We start from the raw sequence: 17,525 nt of genomic DNA on the forward strand, positions 1-17,525 counted from the left end.
TTGCACTTTGCCTTCAGCACTAGATTATGCTCTTAGTCACTTGTTTTAGAAAGAAGATGCACTTGTGAGTTCTGGCAAGTAGTAGTACATTGGCTCTTCCTACGTTAAATGCAATTATTGTTAGTTACTTTGGATAAAAGCGTCTGCTAAATGACTGTAATGTAATGTAATGTAATCTTTAGGATCACAATTCAGTAAGCTTTTATTATTCAAGCTTTTCTTCAGTAAACTGGTCGTTGAAGATGCTATTCTATACACTAGCTGACCAACGTGCAATCGCCAGTTCGATTCTCAAAAAGCCTCTTTAAAGGCATCAATGAATATAAAAGCGTACAGTTTCAGTGTATTTTGGAGGATGTTGCTGGATATGATCACAGAAACTACTGTTGACGTTTTAGTCAAAGGTAACGGCCCTGGCGGTCACCGGAAGTAGAACAGGTTTCAAAAAGTACTGGACTCTCCCACTACTGGACTATAGGGGGGAATCGCAAACGCATAGACAACTATAAAAACATAATACACATATATACGGCATATTAACAAATCCCCCCCCCTTAAAACACCTTCAGTTTGATCGATTTCTTTCTCAAAACCAAATATTTCGTTTTTCTCCACAATACATTAGTTCAAACGCAACTATTACACCCCCATGTGTATTTGAGTCGGTCTGAGTTAATGACGTACTTCCGCCATGACTCGGATAATGCCATTTTGATGAGAAAGACCAGGCTGATCTCAGAACAGGCGGGTCGCTCCGTATTTCACTCGGTCAAATAATAACTCGGAATTTATAAGATTACGCACTTTTATTCGAAGGGGTTTAGTATAAATATTTGTATACATCTCTAAGCGAACGAATTGAGGTAGTCTCGGTCGGATTTTCTCGCGATAGGATCTAACATACGCAGTTAGCAATTAGCCTGCTAACCTTAGCCCATTCAAACCACATGCAGGTTACGTTTAGTGTGGAGGAGAGACCAGCTAGAGGAGAGAGCAGCTAGAGGAGAGACCAGCTAACAAAGGAAACACCGTGACGGAGTTGTTCTGCGGTACCGTCGTGTTCCCATAAAGATCTGGACTTTATTAATAGAATCCCACTAAATCAACTAAGTCGTTTTATTTAACTACTTTGTATTTCAACACCTATTTTTGTTTGCAGGCCTGTTTTTTCCAGCATTTTTAACAAGGATCAGCCAAGTTGTGAAGCCTTGTCTTTTAGCTTAGCTTAGCTAACGTGGTCAGATCTTGAGCGTCGTTTCGTGTTTTAACCGATAAAAGTCGAAAATGGCCGAAGTCTATATTCGTGTGGCCGAGGAAGAGAACGAGGAGCCCATGGAGATCCCCTCCGAGGACGACGGGACCGTGCTGCTCTCTACGGTGGCCGCGCAGTTCCCAGGGGCCTGCGGCCTAAGGTTCAGGAGCCCCGTGTCTCAGTGCATGAGAGGGGTGCGTCTGGTAGAGGGGGTTCTTCATGCACCAGAGAACGGCTGGAGCAACTTGGTATATGTTGTCAACTATCCCAAAGGTATGCGTACTATTGTGAACAATTACGATTTTATTTTTATTTAACCTTTATTTATACAGGTAAAAAAACAACACGTTGAGTTCAGAGGACTCCTTTTCAAGTGTGACCTGTTCACAATCATTCAGCACTCGTTACACTTAAGTTACAAACAACAGGACAGAATTACAATAAAACATACAGGACTATGTGTAACAATAACAACAATAAAAGTCGGAAGTATAAAAGTGCAAAGTGCATGGGGGATGAGAACAGGGGAGAGTTATAAATATTACATTTAATGTGAACACGCGCCTGAATAACTCAAATTAATGATTACCACTTTTTTTTTTTATTCACCCTCTGAAGACAACAAAAGGAAGATGGACGAAATTGATGCCTCCTCTGCAGTGAAGATGAAGAGGGGAGACATGAAGACATCTGACCTGATCGTGTTAGGGTTGCCTTGGAAAACAACTGAGCAAGATCTGAAAGATTACTTCAGCACCTTCGGAGAAGTCATTATGGTCCAGGTGAGGTCAAGAATCTGGTGACGGGTTTTGATCAAATAAGGTGACTGAAGTGTTCCAGGTTATAATTTCTTTCCGATTTTTAGGTGAAACGTGATGCGAAGACTGGGAACTCCAAAGGATTTGGTTTCGTTAGATTCACTGAATACGAGACCCAAGACAAAGTGATTTCTCAGCGTCACATGATTGATGGAAGATGGTGCGACTGTAAACTCCCCAACTCTAAGGTATGTTTATTATGTACACCCTAGTTCTCAGTGTACTAAGGTATGTTTATTATGTACACCCTAGTTCTCAGTGTACTATGTTCTGTAAAGGGACAACTCATCCAAAATGCACATCACTGTTTTAGATGCATATCCCTGAATAATTATGACATTGCTAACCAAATTGTAATGTTGCCTCAAAATATCCAAGTAAAAAGAAAAACTAACTGTTGATTGCAAGGGTCAAGTTGAGGTCCTGTAAGGGAACTGTCCCTCCTAAGTGTGTTTTTAACTTATGTTTACCTCTTTATGAAACAGCAAGGACCTGACGAGCCCATGAGATGCAGGAAGGTGTTCGTCGGCCGCTGCACCGAAGACATGACCACTGACGAGCTGCGCCAGTTCTTCATGCAGTACGGCGAGGTCACCGACGTGTTCATCCCCAAGCCGTTCCGCGCTTTTGCCTTCGTCACATTCGCCGATGACCAGGTACCGTGTGAATGTCTTGAGAGCTGGTGGGTTGTGGGTCACGGTGAGTTGAACGTCTGGCTGATGTGCTTGTGTCCTGTCTTTCCAGGTGGCCCAGGGCTTATGTGGAGAGGACCTGATAATAAAGGGGGTCAGCGTGCACATCTCAAATGCCGAGCCAAAGCATGGCAACAGGCAGATGGATCGTGCAGGGCGGTTTGGGAACGGTTTCGGGGCTCAGGGGTTTGGTAGTACCCGCACTGGCGTAGGGAGCAGCACCAATAGTAATCTGGCTAATTTTGGGTCCTTTAGTCTGAACCCTGCTATGATGGCTGCTGCTCAGGCCGCCTTGCAGAGCAGTTGGGGGATGATGGGTATGTTGGCTAGTCAGCAAGGCCAGTCTGCCACATCTGGCACCGCTGGGGCTACTGGGACGTCCTCTAGTGGGGATCAGAGTCGCTCCTTCAGCACGGGCAACAGTAACTACAGCGCCAGCTCGGCCAGTCTAGGTTGGGGCACAGGCTCAAACTCGGGAACAACCAGTGGCAGTGGGTTTAGCTCAGGCTTTGGGTCTAGTATGGAGTCCAAGTCATCTGGGTGGGGGATGTAAGTTTAAGTAGTTTGTATGGTAAGTATTGTGAGAGATGAGTCTTTTCTGAATTTATTTTTTGGTGTTGTGCGTATCTGGAAAAAAAAAAAGGAACGCTTTTGTGAACGAAACTTTTGTACATTTGGAAAAATGCTAAAGATTTAATTTAGAAAGTGTTTGAAGTGAATTATTGTTTACCAGGGTGTTCGACTTAAGTGCTATATCTGATGTCAAATTCATTTGTCCTTGAGTTTGTATTATCCTGATGAATTTCAACTGGATTCTCTAATGCATGTATTGTGAAACATGATATCTAAAAATGCATGAGTAATCATTATGGCTCACCATTAGATTGTATCTTCAGAAGCAATCTTGCATTGGAAAGAATCTGGTTGAAACTTAAAAATGTTGTTTTAAGTGCAACTTTATTTGCAGTCAAGTTCTATGGAAAAGCCTTCACTAAAATCTCTTCTGCAGTTCACCTCTCTTCCATTTTCCCGGGAGGAAGCTCCTCTTTGGCAGCGTTCTTTGGGTGATGTGTATCACTCTCCCTCTTCCCACCTGTAAATGCTTTGCCATCAAAGAACGGCTTCACTCCGCATGTTCTAAGAGACGGTGGGTGTTTCCTTTTTATCCACTTTTTAATGGAAAGATCTGCGCGTCTGACATTTTAAGAACTCGTGAGTGCGATTGAGGATGGCTTGTGGCGAAGAGTGAATCGATGAGTGAGCGAACGGAGAGAGAGAAGGCGTGAAAAAGGACTGGCTGTGCGATGAGAGAGCCCAATTTGACTGCTTTTGTGAGTGTGAATGGAAGCTGCAGACGCTACGAGCGCCTCCCTAACATGGACATTCATTAATTAGTACTTCAAGAACTCCTTTTTTATCTTTGCAATTTTTCCTACCCTTTAGTATATTGATCAAGTGCAGAAGTAGTATCAAATGTAGTAGTGTGTTGTGATGAATATTTGTCTTGCTTATATAACCTGACCTGAATGCTGTATGGTGTGTGTGGTTTCTTTCCTTGTTATTGAACTGATCTGTAAGTGTGAACTTGATGTGGATGCACCTGCTGGGGACTCTGGGGACGTGAGTGTTGGTGTGAGAACGTCGAGTGGTGTGGTTGTTCAATGATTCCCAGTAGATCTCAAATGTTTCAGAGGTGTTTGTAAGACATGTCAAAATGAAGGGAGTTCTCTAATAAAGCTTGTTTGAATAGATATACTTAGTTGATATTGATTACATTTGTGTCGCCGGATTTGTCGCACAAAAAATCTAATTCAATTCACATATCTAGGGACCTTGGACTCTGCTGCTGAGGTCTCCATCTGAACCCTGACGGAAGTCACTGTTCTGAAGGATGAAGACGGATGTCACTTACAGTGTGTGGCCCTCAGACATGACACGGGGTAGTACTTGTATCTTTTGCTGCTTCTATGACAGCTAATCTTAGTATTTCATGACAGGGAGGAATCTCAGGTACCCTCAGCCTAAAAAGTAGTTAATCCAAACAAAGAAATTGCTTCAGTTCACTTGTAATGTTGTAATTTGGCTTCTAGTAATGCATATTAGAATGGACAATGGCTAATTCCATTATGTCCATAATCAAATTCAAACTTTAGATGGTGTTAGAGCTGTCAATTTCATCTTTCAGGATCAACAGCTTATTGTGAATCAAAATGCTTTTTATTTTTTTTACATTAAATTATTCCAATCGGCAGGTAACATGGTACAATATTGTAAATGAAGTGAATTGTTTCAGCTATTCCCAATAAGGTAGCCCTATCTATACAGAAAGTCGATAGTGCTTTTTCTATATTTTACTATTGTACCACATGCTGGATGGTTGCCATGAACGGATCAATAAATGTGTTTTACAACTAAAGCCAGTTGATGACCATTGATATGCGATCTTGATATACAGATATGCCAAATTGTTTACTGCACATCACAGGTACAAGTGAACTATGTCCCCTTGAATGTATGGCCTGGACACTGGACAGACCATTGGTGTCCTCGAGGATGGCTCCAATCAGTGCGGTTAGATGTTCTGGGGTAGCGGCCTTATTCCTGGACCTCCCATTGGAGAGTAAGGATCCTGAGATGTTTTGGGATGGGGACCTTATTCCTGGGCCTCCTCCACCTCAGTCTTTGTTCTTCCTTTTCTCGGTGGCACTCTTCTTTCTGTCCCTCTGCTCCTGGTTACTGATGGCCAGCTCCTCACTCTTCCTGTGGATGAAGTTAGACTTGGAAAAATAACAGGATGACATTAAATAAAACTAAGGAGGGCCACTTCATGTGCTGATGCATGCATGGATGTCACTGCTAGTAGAAAATGGATACAACAATACTGCTAGCTTTAACTGCTTGTCTTTTATCAAAACAAAATTTCCTTGCAATTTAACTTGATCTATTATGTATATTTATCTGTTCTACTGTACCTTTACCTGCTACTGCACCCTTTCCACTGCTGAAACCTCACATTTCCCCCCCTGGGGTTATTAAAGTATATATTGCATTAAATTTAGTTATAATTTGATATTACCTATTAGTTACTCACCAGTGCTGTACTCCGACGGGCTGCCAGCTTCACATCGTCCACAGATACTGTACTTCTCTTGGCATGCCTACGACAACGAGCAAAGTTCAGTTGAGTTCACGATTTTGCGTGTGTATAGTGTAAGGTGCAAAATAATAGTGATACAATGCATTGATATATCAATGGTGAAAATTAAAAAGAGTGCTTTCCTAAAAGTTTTGTTTCTGCCTTTAACCCATTCATGCAAACTCACTGTATCGAGACATACCTTGCGAAGGCCTCCAAGTCTTTTGCAAATATATCTAAGGAAAGAGGACACCTGTGACATTAGGCCATTGTCAGTGGTGCTTTTAAAGTGATCATCGAGCTCCCACTCGATACCGTGAGCTCATGCACAGAGGCTTTAGTTTCACAGGCCGGTGTTCACCGGATACACGAGAGCACGCATTCCTGGGCTGCACAAAGTAAGGCAAGGCAAGTTTATTTATATAGCACATTTCAGCCACAGGGCAATAGGCTCTGTGCACCAGCTCCACTACTTCCTGAAAGGAAGTGGGCATCTTTATTTCCTGTCCTATACTATTGGATTAAGTGATTAATCAGGTGTGCGGCACAACCAGCGCACACCTGATCAATCACTTAATCCAATCATATAGGACAGGAAATAAAGATGCCCACTTCCTTTCAGGAAGTAGTGGAGCTGGTGCATAGATCCTATTCAAGGTGCTTTACATGAGACATTAAAAGCAAGACATTATAGACATTTAAAACAAAAGGCAGGACAAATGAAAAGCATTAAAACAAAAAGCAAGTCATTATAGACATTTAAACAAAAAGCAGGACAAATAGAATACAGGAATAAAAGTTACAGTGCAGTATACTGATAAACATAGCTCCTCTTAGAAAGCAGTGGCAAAAAGAAAAGTCTTCAGGCTTGTTTTAAAAGAACCAAGAGTTGCAGCAGACCTGCAGTTTTCTGGAAGTTTGTTCCAGATATGTGGAGCATAACAACTGAACGCTGCTTCTCCATGTTTTGTTTTAACTCTGGGGACAGAAAGCAGACCTGTGCCAGACGACCTGAGGGGTCTGGATGGTTCATAGCATATGAGCAGATCAGAAATATATTTTGGCCCTAGACCATTCAGTGCTTTATAAACCAACAGCAGTATTTTAAAGTCAATTCTTTGACAGACAGGAAGCCAGTGTAAAGACCTTAGTACTGGTGTGATGTGATCCACTTTCTTAGTCTTAGTGAGGACTCGAGCAGCAGCAAAGTAGCCTACACTTACATCACTACAGCCTCTGGATCCAATGTCCTACAAAACAATTGAAAGGCATGCTTTTCTTCTCCATACCATACTCACCACATTGCCTGAAGGTTGTCTCTGCTATGCATGCCACGGTCTGTCTGCTGAACTGTTTCCCGTGCTCCTCTCCTATGCTCTGACACAGCCGGCCCACGGTGTAGTGGACAGCGGCCTTCAGTCTCTGGGACGGTCAGATCACATCAACAATGAATAAACAAACACAAATCATCAATGAATAAACAAACACAAATCATCAATGAATAAACAAACACAAATCAACAATGAATAAACAAACCCAGACTAGGTCGGTAAGTCTTGAAGTTGCTAAAGTTAGACTATCTTCCATGGCATGACAACAGATACACACTCAATCAATTAATCAATCAATCAATCAATCAATCAAAGCTTTATTTGTATAGCACATTTCATACCCAGAGGCAACACAATGCGCTTTACAGAGAACAAGGGAGGTGGGCACACTGATAGGGTTTTACATATTTTATAAAGTAATGTTATCTCTGAGTCACTAGCCTAACAAGTCAATTATAGGATACACAAGTAATCCCGTTAGCATAGCAACGTTAGATCACAGTAAGATAGCTAAACTCTACAGTCAGGAGAATGGGGGAAAAAAAGCAATAACCTGAAGGTGTTCTTGTTCGTCCAGTGACATTTTCTCTTAGTTGGCACAAGTTAGTTGGTAATCAGCTGTACGCGTTTGAATTCCACCTTGTTTATTAATAAATTGCAACCCAGAACATCCATGCAGACTACTACAGCAGGCTGGTTGAAAGTTGCGCCAAACATACGGCGATGACCATCAAACCAGGGAACAGCCCCATCTACTGGTGTGGAGTAGCATAGCACTTTATTAATCATAATGGTTTATTAATCAGTTTACCCTGTCAGTGGACCATTCTCTGGACTGGGGTAGCCTACTATAGCATTTTATTAATCATAATGGTTTATTAATCAGTTTACCCTGTCAGTGGACCATTCTCTAGACTGGGGTAGCCTATATAACTATAACATAGTGTACTTTTGTTAACATTAATAAGGACGAAATTATATAGTACTAAGCCCAGGATACTACAATTACGCAATTCATAACCATATACACTAAATAGTCGGTAGGTCTATACAGTACTGTGCAAAAGTCTTTGGCCACCCAATACAATTAAAGCTACTATCTGGGCAGTAGCTCGTTATAGGCTATTACAGAATAAACAAACATCAATACACTAAAAGGTAACAATTGTGTGTGTTTTAGAACAAGTCAGTGTGTGCCCCCGTCGAATGCAAAACGAAAGCAACTCTCTTTGGTACACTGATGTATAGGGTATTATTTCAAGTAGAGTAGTCCTGTGGTAAATTATTCCAAGCTGCAAGATTTGCCATAATATTTCTTTTGACTTGGGCGTCTTATTGTTATTTTCTCTGTCCAAATGATACCACACAGTTTCAATTAGGCACACTTCTTTTTAAGAATCAGAAATACCAACATAAATGTTTATCATTAGGCACGCTTTTTGTAAACTTGCTTGCAGGTTTTCTCTTCGCAAGTGATCTCCTTGAGCAAAGAAGAAAACGGAGAAAGCAAAAAAAACAAGTTTAAGTTAAGAGTCTACAGCTACATTATTGTTACCAAGTTGACAAATGATAAGGGTAAAGGTTTACCAGGTGGAGCTGTTCTCCCTCTATCCAATGTGTCCATCCTCTTTTATTCTTGACTCCTTTCATAACACACACCAATTTATTGTTTTCCCAGTTGACCACAGACTGATGGAACAAAAGAAACACACGTTGTAACAGTTATTGTAGGCTACGGCTATGAATTGACAGTCACTGTTATCACAATAAATGATAATAATGAAATCTTTGAGGTAGCATATGTAGGCTACCTTGCATGTTCTGTTATCCATTCCTTTGGTCACCTCTACAAACTCTTCTCCAACCTTGAAAGAGAATGTGTAGTTTCTGAACGTGGTGAGGGTTTTAATGGTGAAGTAATCCCCATCTTGCTCAATGACCTTCTGAGGCTTCAACATGTTTGCAATCTTCCTTGTTGCAAAATCAATGTCTGTAGAAATAATGTGGACACGTTTCAAAGACGTTCACAGTGTTACAGGAGATTAGACTAGCCTATGCATGTCTCACTACAGTCCTAAAATTGTCCAAACATCCTTGGCCCTGCCTGGCTGTCCACATCCTACAGGCTCCCGTATACACCTGTTAAGGCCTGGGTATAGGATGTGGACCAGGGAACAGGACAATGTCTGAATGAATAATTCGATTATGTTTGACAAACATTTCAATGTGCATTGATTATCCTTAGACAAATCAGTTTAGCTTTCGGGTGTAAATATCGGCCACATTAAAGACTTACCAAGTGCAACCATGTAAGCTTCCAGGTTTTCATTGCTGATCACGTCCCACGTCCCACTGTAGTCGATGCTCATGCTGGATATTAAGTTTGACTCTCCAAACCTCAACTGACAAGCGAATCGTTCGAGTGATCACATTTATATTTTCTTTAGTGGGATGGGAATGGCTTAATATAGGGCAGGGGTGATCTCTTGCGTCTATTTTGGACAATTCGCACCGGGGGGGCGGACCATGACTTTTTGCACATTTGAGGAAATGTTGAGTAAGGAGCCTGAAATTATGAACATATTTTTTAAGCTACTCGATTCCTGTGAAATGGCCCTACAATATTATGGCATTTTACCATATTTTAGAGATATAAATCATTAGTTGATAAGTCCCAAATTCACATGAGCATCTCACGTTAAGACAATGAAAATGGCTGGTAACCACTACCCTAATTCACATTGTGCACCTCTTATAGGGGTAGGCTTACATGGACATATGATCCACTTGCGCCTCCTCGGTTTGGAACAGACGGTGAAGATGTGAATGGCCCTACCTCTCTTATCTCTTTTTTGTGAAGTTTCTCTTAGGACAATGCTTCATTACACACTTGCGTACATGGCATATTACTTCAGCAGATGGCTACCAAGGAACCAACGGTTGAAATTGTAAGTTGTAGAACTGTTTTCCGATGGACATTGAGACTAACTGTCATCATCAACTTGTTAACCTTTCACTCACTTACAGTCAAATTATTAATGCAACGTTTGTGGCACTGGTTCTCATCCCTCAGTTTTATGTTCTGACAAGGTGCGTTTAAACCATATCATGGAATTATCTGAAAAAATACTTATACTATTAATTACTTATAATAATCGTCATCATCATAAATCTGTGATTTCTAACTGACAGTTTTACCCATAGACCCAAATCCTCCAGATATTGCCGGCTGCCTCTCCTGAGCAATCTCTCCACCTCAATCGTATTATCATTCATGGCTACAGGTAGAGCAAATCTTCATTCACTTTTTTGACACCAAATGTAAATGGAACACCAAATGTAAATCCTGATAAATCTTGCCTGCCTGTATTCTAACCCTAACTCGTGCCTGACTCTAGGTTTTGCTGTGATCTTCTCATTGCTGGACCCTGTACCCCAGAGTATAAGGGCAGCCTACCATGTGTTTGGGCTGTTGTCCTTTGGCCAAGGACTGTGTACCATCGTCATGTCTCTGACAGCAGCAGCTTGTGTAAGATGAATCAAAGATGAATCAAACTGCTTCAATCACACTCACACAGGACATCATGTCTTTACATCATGTCTTTACAGCATGTCTTTCATTCTGACGTGAATATTTCTGCGTCCACAGGCAAAGACTACTCCAGAGTTGTACTACATTTCCCTTATTCTTGCGTCGGCTTGTGTCCTCAGTACAGGTAGCCTACAGTAGCCTACAACACAACACAACACAACATGTCTCCAGATCAAGATCTACATTTTGTTTTAATTATTTGGAATTGATGCTGTTGTCTTGTCTCCTCTCAGCCTTCTTTTTGGTGAAAGGAGCATTCTGGGTAACCCGGAGACTGCCCAGGTTTGACCCGAGAGGCCACAATGAATAAACCAGTCAACAGCTGCTCTGGGTTCAGTTTGAAATGAGATCTATGCTCCAGCACATTAATGTTTAATGAGGTTTCCATGCCAACAAGTACTACTGTAGGCCCACTGAGGTGCAGTGAGGGAATACAATATTTAGAAAAGGTGGAGAAAACTCTACTTTATTTTCTTTCAGTGTCACACTAAAACAAATGTAGAAACTAGTTTTCAGTCCTCAGACAAAAGGTTCATCCATCATTTATTGTCATTTTATGACCAATAAAAGTGATCTCCATTTCCAATGTTCAGAGTGATGTTATGAAAGTACAAAGACTGTATCAAAATCCAAGGCACCCATGTCTAAGTATGACACAACATTCCCTTTAAAGCAAACTCCATAAAGCTATTGGACCATACAATAGGAATTCCAATATTCTGAATAGGCACGTACAAAATGAAGAAATTAAATGGGGCCCCACTCAATCCATAATTAGATTAAAAAAATCACACTTTCAAATTAAAGGGCAGGCAAACAATAGCATTGTTGTTAAGTGAAAAACTAAAGTTGATATGTGTAAGTAATATATTGGAAAAGTCTAATTCCCTCAGTGTTGAGAAGTACAGGGCTCAACAAGAAAAAGGCAAAACACAAAATGTAAGAAATTGCTGTAATGGTTGGGAATGTGCATGGCTATGTAATAAATGTATATTACATTTCTTACAGTACATTTGTCCCTAGAAAAAGCTTTCTATATTTAGGTGCAAATATACAACATTTTAATATAGCCGTCTTCAAAGTGAATTCCCATGGAAATTGACAACAAAGTATTGTATTTGTACAAAAACTTCAGTAGCCTTCTCCATCATCTCAAAGATGTTATAACCAAGTCCACTGACCAGAAAGTTTCATACACTCTTTTTAGGTGTCCCATTCACAGTTGAAATCAATTCCCCTTAATACATTATTTCCCCTAATTAATACATTACTACCCAATAATATAATATAAGAAAAAATGGATTTAGTAATGAAACCTCTATAGCAATATAAGGCTATAAAACTTTTCTTATCTTTTGATTCAAGTATCATTAAGAATTGTTCATATCTTCCGTGCTCTTCTTTGCTTTCCTGAGTTCTTGATTATGTCGGCACACACAAAACCATACTTCAATATACCTTCAACTGTGTAAGATGGAAGCACTACTTGTCCCCTACACACTCTAAGAAAGATTCCCAGAATTAACAGAACTAGATCTATAAATCATTACATTCCTCGTCAAAATACAGCATACGATTCAAATGACAGCAAACCATTAATCTCCACTTAAATGCATACATTATTGTTTTAATACAGTTTCACAGAGTCAGTCAGTGCTGCGTACCTCCTACCCTAAGAGAGCATCATAGTCTATGTACCAAACTAGCTTGCCGCTACCTGGCATCACTCCAGTGATGGGCAACTTAATAGGGTCATTCTTGACTCGGCTCAGATGGGTGATCAGCTCATGCTTGCCTTTGCCTGTCACCAGCACGCCGACCCTCTGCGCCCTGTTGATGGCTGTGAGGGTGAGGCTCATTCTCTGGTGGGGTTTTGCCGGACTCTCCGTGAGGGCCACCAGGCTGTCCCCAAGGGCCACCTGGACACCTGGGAACAGAGAGGCGGTGTGGCCGTCGTAACCCACGCCCAGCAGGACGAAGTGGAAGCTGGAGGCGTTGACCAGCCGGGTGATGTCTTTCTCATAGAGCAGCGCCCCGCCATCCTCTTCCACACACAGACGCTGGTTGAGCTGGACGGGCATGGGGTGGAGGTTAAAGTACGGCACCCTCACGTGCTGGAGCAGGTTGTCGTGGAGGTTGAGAAAATTCGAGTCGGCCTCCGTCAGCGGGACGCATCTCTCGTCCACCATCCACATGTGGGTGTTCCTCCAGGGGAAGGAGTAGTGGTGCTCGGCCAGCCTGTTGAAGAGCGCCAGGGGACTGGAGCCTCCGGAGAGGGCCAGGTGGAAGACGCCCCCCTCCCTCACGGACGCTTCCGCGGCGTCCTGCAGGTCGGCGGCCAGCCTCTTGATGAGATCCTCCGGCCAGGCCGACACCATGTCGCCGCCGCGGTACTTCCCCTGCATCACCTGGAAACTCCCCGACGCCGTCCGGCCCGCCGTTTCCTGGGGGATCAGGACCACCGCCTCATTGGCGAAGGTCACCGCCGTTCCTTGTAGGCGGAAGTCCAGCAGGTTGGCGTTGTCGGCGCCCCCGGGGTAGGGGCGAGGGTAGGAGCCGGCCAGGCTGTCCAGCAGGGGCGCCCAGAAGCCCCAGGAGGCCAGCAGGTTCTCAGCACTAATGAAGGAGTCTTTCTGGCCGTGGAAGATCTGAGAGATGAGTTCTGCGTAGGCCTCCTTCTGCACGATCGGCGCTTGGACATAGTAGTCTGAAATGGGTAATCCCAGCACGCTGACGCTTTTATGATCCGTCACCTCCTTCCACTCACTGTCCAGCAGAACTGGCTTAAACAGGCTCTTACTCACTAGAATGGCCGGGTACCGCAGACTGCCGTGGCCAAAGTAGAACACGATCTGTTTGGGCTTGCAGTGGATGCCGTTGTGGTTCTGGACGCAGAAGGCGTCGTTCTTGAGGAGAATGCGAGCGTATCCTACCCGCTCGTCCAGCTGCTTCCCTGAGGTCAGAATGATTGGCACGCCTTCGTACTGGGCCGAGTCAATGTGCACCATCACACCTTCAATATAAGATAATGTCATGTGTCATTGCTGGAAAACATAATTTACAGTGTTTCATGTTTGTCATACATCTTACAAAGTATGGCTCACTAACAATATTCCTCTGTACTGTATCTCCTCATTCACATAGGGGCTTAAAGGACAATGCTCGTTTTTGACAACCTGGACCTTATTTACAGCATATTATAAGCGATTCACTCACCGAGATAACTTTGGTGTAATTCGGAGGCCTGTAGAAGAAATTTTAAGTCCAGCGCCAGCCAAGTATATCCATGTAATGGCGGCGGACGGGGCACTGAGAATGCAGCTTCTAAAAAATCGATTTTCTGCCGCGAAACGGTTGTTTTCATCAATCTGTCTTTATGAATCGCTAGTTGTGCTTACATAGAGCGTAGGCCTGTTGTGGTTTTTCACATGCCTCTGTAATATGATCTTTAGAAACGTCTTTCAAAACGAAATAGCTTCCCCACTTGCTCCAATAAACGTCTCATAATATGCCGTAAATAAGGTCCAGGTTGTCAAAAACTAGCATTCTCCTTTAAGATTAAACCTATTACACACGTACCTGCAAACGTGGGCGTGATGCTGATGTGATCCTTGGTCTTGTTCAGTTCCTTCTGGACCTCAGCCTGGTAGTTCTGGTACTGACCAATGACGGCTCGGCTCTTATCCAAACGCTTCAGGGCGCCGAAGATCTTGAGCTTGTTTTGTAGAACCTCCTTGCTGTTGCTGATGTTGGCGGGGAGCCTCATGGTCAACAGGGTCATGACCTCAGTCAGGTGGTTCTGGATCACGTCTCTGATGACCCCATACTGGTCATAGAACGGAATACGACCTGTAGCAAAATGACCATGGAACCATGGAACAAATACATCTCATGTCATCATCACCTCTCCTATGATGTTATTAGCCTCTCTTACTCTGAAAATGTAATTTAATGTAATTTATTGCTCTATAAATGTTCTTAGCCGGTAGACAAACATACTCCAGGAGCTTGCTCGATCGCCTTGTTGAGAGGGGTCAGGGAAGAATTTTTACAGCTCACTTATCTGGCCCCCTGGTGATTACTGTTTTTTTGCTTCCCTCTGGAATATGTAGAGGTGGGTCGTATGCCCACCTCCCTTGTTCTCTGTAAAGCGCATTGTGTTGCCTCTGGGTATGAAATGTGCTATATAAATAAAGCTTTGATTGATTGATTGATTGATTGATTGATCATAAACACATGAACATTAAGAACAGTCATGGTCCATAGAACTGATTGGAAGGAATGTGTTGTGAACGATTAATTCTGATGGGACATGTTTTACATTGACAAATGTAGCTAATTTAATTTCCCTATTAGCCTAGAAGTATGTGGATTAAGAGTTAATAACGGGGTACCTTTGGCATCAAGGGTCTCCTTCAGCACAATCTCTATTCTCTCGATGTGGTTCTTGTTCCAGATGGCATCCAGAACCTTCTTGTTCCCTCTCCTGAATGGCAATATCTGAGACACAACCTTTTGACCAGGAAGGCAAACAATTAACAATGTTAATATCATGATTTATCTGTTATGAATCTTTCTATGTACACTCTAAAAAAGGGGCACTAAGAACCATTTGTAATAAATGGTTCTTTATGACCTGAAAAGGGTTCTATATGGAACCTTATGACCTGAAAGGGTGCTATCTGAAACTTGGGAGTTTTTCTATTGTTACAAATGGTTCTATATAGGATCCTTTTTTGAGTTTATAGAGTACAGGAGCTTGTAAGCATCACCTGCTTCCCCAGGTAGTGGTCAATCCTGTACATTTCCTTATCCGTCAGGGACTTCTCCAGTTGGGCAGCTAGAACTTGAGCACTGTTGAAATCATGGCCAAAGGGCTTCTCCAGAACCACCCTTAACCACGCCCCCGCGGCCGCTCTGCAGCTGCTGTTGATCTTATCAGCGATGTCTGCATAAGCAAAGGCTGGCACTGACAAGTAGAAGAGCCGGCCCGCCTCCTTCAACCCCTCCTGGGCGATCTGCTTCTTAATGTGCTCGCCCAGCTCCTTGTAGTCCTCGGCGGTCTTCAGCTGCCGGTATTGAGCCAGCCGCAAAAACTGCTCTCTCAGCAGGGCACAGCGCTCCTGGGACACACCCTGGCTGCACGCCACGCCCTTCAGGATCTCAAACAGCACCGGCGTGCCCTTATCTTTTGGTGACAGTCCTCCGCCATAGAATGAAAAACTGTACCCGCTGCTGACCTGGTTAGCGTAGAGCTGGAAAAAGCCCTGCCACAAGTACTTCTTGGCCAAGTCGCCTGTGCCTCCCACTATCACCACCGAGACATGCCCCGGCTTCTGGGTCTTTCTTCCCTCCTCCTTGGCACTGCCTCGGTGGACACACACACTGGTCAGGAGCAGGAGCGTCCACACAGCCTTACACATCCTCTGTTCCAACACCGGTCTGCGCCTGCATGGACAGCGGAATAGACAAGTATAGTCCGTAACACACATTACACGCTGATTCTACTCTATCAGTCACAGTGGCAAATCGACCATGACGTACTCTATAGGCTACCATCTGACGCAGGATTCCAGCCAATCAGGAAGCAAGCAGGATTAAATGATTCGTGATTCGGAGGATTCTGACTTTCACAGCTTCCTGCTAAATCAGACCCATGAAGATGGGAAATTCTGCAGTTTATTGGGTTAACAAGCTGGAGAGTCAAATAGTTGTCAGACTGAAGTCTATATTTACCAAGTAAACAAGTAGGTCAGTTCATCTACCGTAAATGTCTTGCCTAATGGCTTACCGTAACATCTGCAAAACTTATACTCATACTGCAATAGTTTGCTCAGCGGTTGTCAAATCAAACGAAGGTCATTGTTATTATTCTGGTATGGACGGTCTAATATAATGTCCAGGACGGTCTAATGAAATGTCCAATACCTGAAGTGTTTCCAGTTCAACAAAATATAGGTCATATATTTGTATTGTCTTCCCACGCTGACTCATTCTTAAAGATAAAGTCTTTATCTGTAGAGATTAGGATATTTACTTCTTCTTCATTTGGGTGTAGATGTTTCACTCCCTCCCAGGCTCGGGGCCGAGAGGCTATCCTTTTACCACCCCGAGCCTGGGTGAGGGGTCGCGCGGGCTGTATATCTGGGCACACCTCCAAGACACACATGTCACCGTGTGACCGTGAGGATATATACTCAGAGTAGGATATGACTCTGTGCCAAGCTAACTAATATATCCTGCATGGTAGCATGGAGTATTGGCTGCATTAATTCTGATTCTGAATACCTCAATGTGTCATTAGTCCACCAATATAGTAATTACTTCTCCGATGTTGGAGACCGAGGGAGGTAGACCCTTAGCTTTTTTAGGCCATGATTGAGTGAGACCTCCTGTTTCTGGTCTGCCCGGCAACAGTGCTCACACTGGTGGCTTCATTCTAAGAAATCACCAAGGAGGACAACAGTGAAACAAAAGTGAAAGTTCATCAGTTGACTGAAATAGACAGTAAACTGTATTGTTCATCTAGATAAAAATAGTATTATGTATGTGATGATGCCAAATAAGAATCAAAGCCCTATTTAAATAATGTTTATGCTCAAATCTAGCAGTTTCACCCCAAAAGTAGTAGACTACACATCTATCCTAAGGAGGTATTATTATTATTATTATTATTATGATTAGGCTAGTACTAACTCCTTCCG

The 17,525-nt window shown here is 42.9% G+C and overlaps 4 protein-coding genes across 13 annotated transcripts in view; 1 reads left to right on the forward strand and 3 right to left on the reverse strand.

Annotated features, from left to right (window-relative positions):
• The first annotated feature begins 724 nt into the window (after positions 1-724).
• On the forward strand, positions 725-5,154 carry tardbpb (TAR DNA binding protein b). 2 transcript variants are annotated; one of them, XR_014631131.1, is made up of 6 exons: positions 725-1,525; positions 1,871-2,034; positions 2,118-2,258; positions 2,556-2,726; positions 2,815-3,909; positions 4,591-5,154. XR_014631131.1 is itself a non-coding variant. In XM_084460584.1 (5 exons), the coding sequence occupies exons 1-5, from the start codon at positions 1,285-1,287 to the stop codon at positions 3,313-3,315; spliced, it is 1,218 nt and encodes a 405-aa protein (XP_084316710.1). In that variant the 5' UTR covers positions 725-1,284; the 3' UTR covers positions 3,316-4,515. The 2 variants fall into 2 exon arrangements, 1 of the variants encoding a protein (XP_084316710.1); XM_084460584.1 differs by lacking the exon at positions 4,591-5,154 and having other exon boundaries at positions 2,815-4,515.
• Positions 4,104-7,981, reverse strand: cenps (centromere protein S; the record flags this gene model as incomplete). Its single annotated transcript, XM_084460724.1, has 5 exons — positions 4,104-5,539; positions 5,854-5,920; positions 6,101-6,134; positions 7,197-7,320; positions 7,949-7,981. 5 exons carry the CDS (start codon positions 7,979-7,981, stop codon positions 5,438-5,440), a joined length of 360 nt encoding a protein of 119 aa, XP_084316850.1. The 3' UTR covers positions 4,104-5,437.
• rbp7b (retinol binding protein 7b, cellular) lies at positions 7,534-9,666 on the reverse strand. The gene is made up of 4 exons (XM_084460598.1): positions 9,526-9,666; positions 9,041-9,219; positions 8,817-8,918; positions 7,534-8,709 (listed from the first exon to the last, which is right to left on the reverse strand). The coding sequence occupies exons 1-4, from the start codon at positions 9,596-9,598 to the stop codon at positions 8,656-8,658; spliced, it is 408 nt and encodes a 135-aa protein (XP_084316724.1). The 5' UTR covers positions 9,599-9,666; the 3' UTR covers positions 7,534-8,655.
• Positions 9,667-11,138: 1,472 nt separating this feature from the next.
• Positions 11,139-17,525, reverse strand: part of h6pd (hexose-6-phosphate dehydrogenase (glucose 1-dehydrogenase)) — a 6,852-nt gene continuing 465 nt past the window's right edge. The window contains exons 2-7 of one of the 9 annotated variants that reach the window (XM_084460566.1): positions 17,146-17,260; positions 16,859-16,975; positions 15,594-16,269; positions 15,216-15,333; positions 14,401-14,670; positions 11,139-13,834 (exon numbers count right to left, since the gene is read on the reverse strand). In XM_084460566.1, the coding sequence (XP_084316692.1) occupies positions 12,489-13,834; positions 14,401-14,670; positions 15,216-15,333; positions 15,594-16,269; positions 16,859-16,869 (2,421 nt within the window). In that variant the 5' untranslated portion in view covers positions 16,870-16,975; positions 17,146-17,260 and the 3' untranslated portion in view covers positions 11,139-12,488. The other 8 variants (XM_084460565.1, XM_084460567.1, XM_084460563.1 and 5 more) reach the window with 8 other exon arrangements.

The sequence above is a fragment of the Borostomias antarcticus genome (genome assembly GCF_949987555.1).
Source record: "Borostomias antarcticus genome assembly, chromosome: 33".
NCBI classification, from domain to species: Eukaryota; Metazoa; Chordata; class Actinopteri; order Stomiiformes; family Stomiidae; genus Borostomias; species Borostomias antarcticus.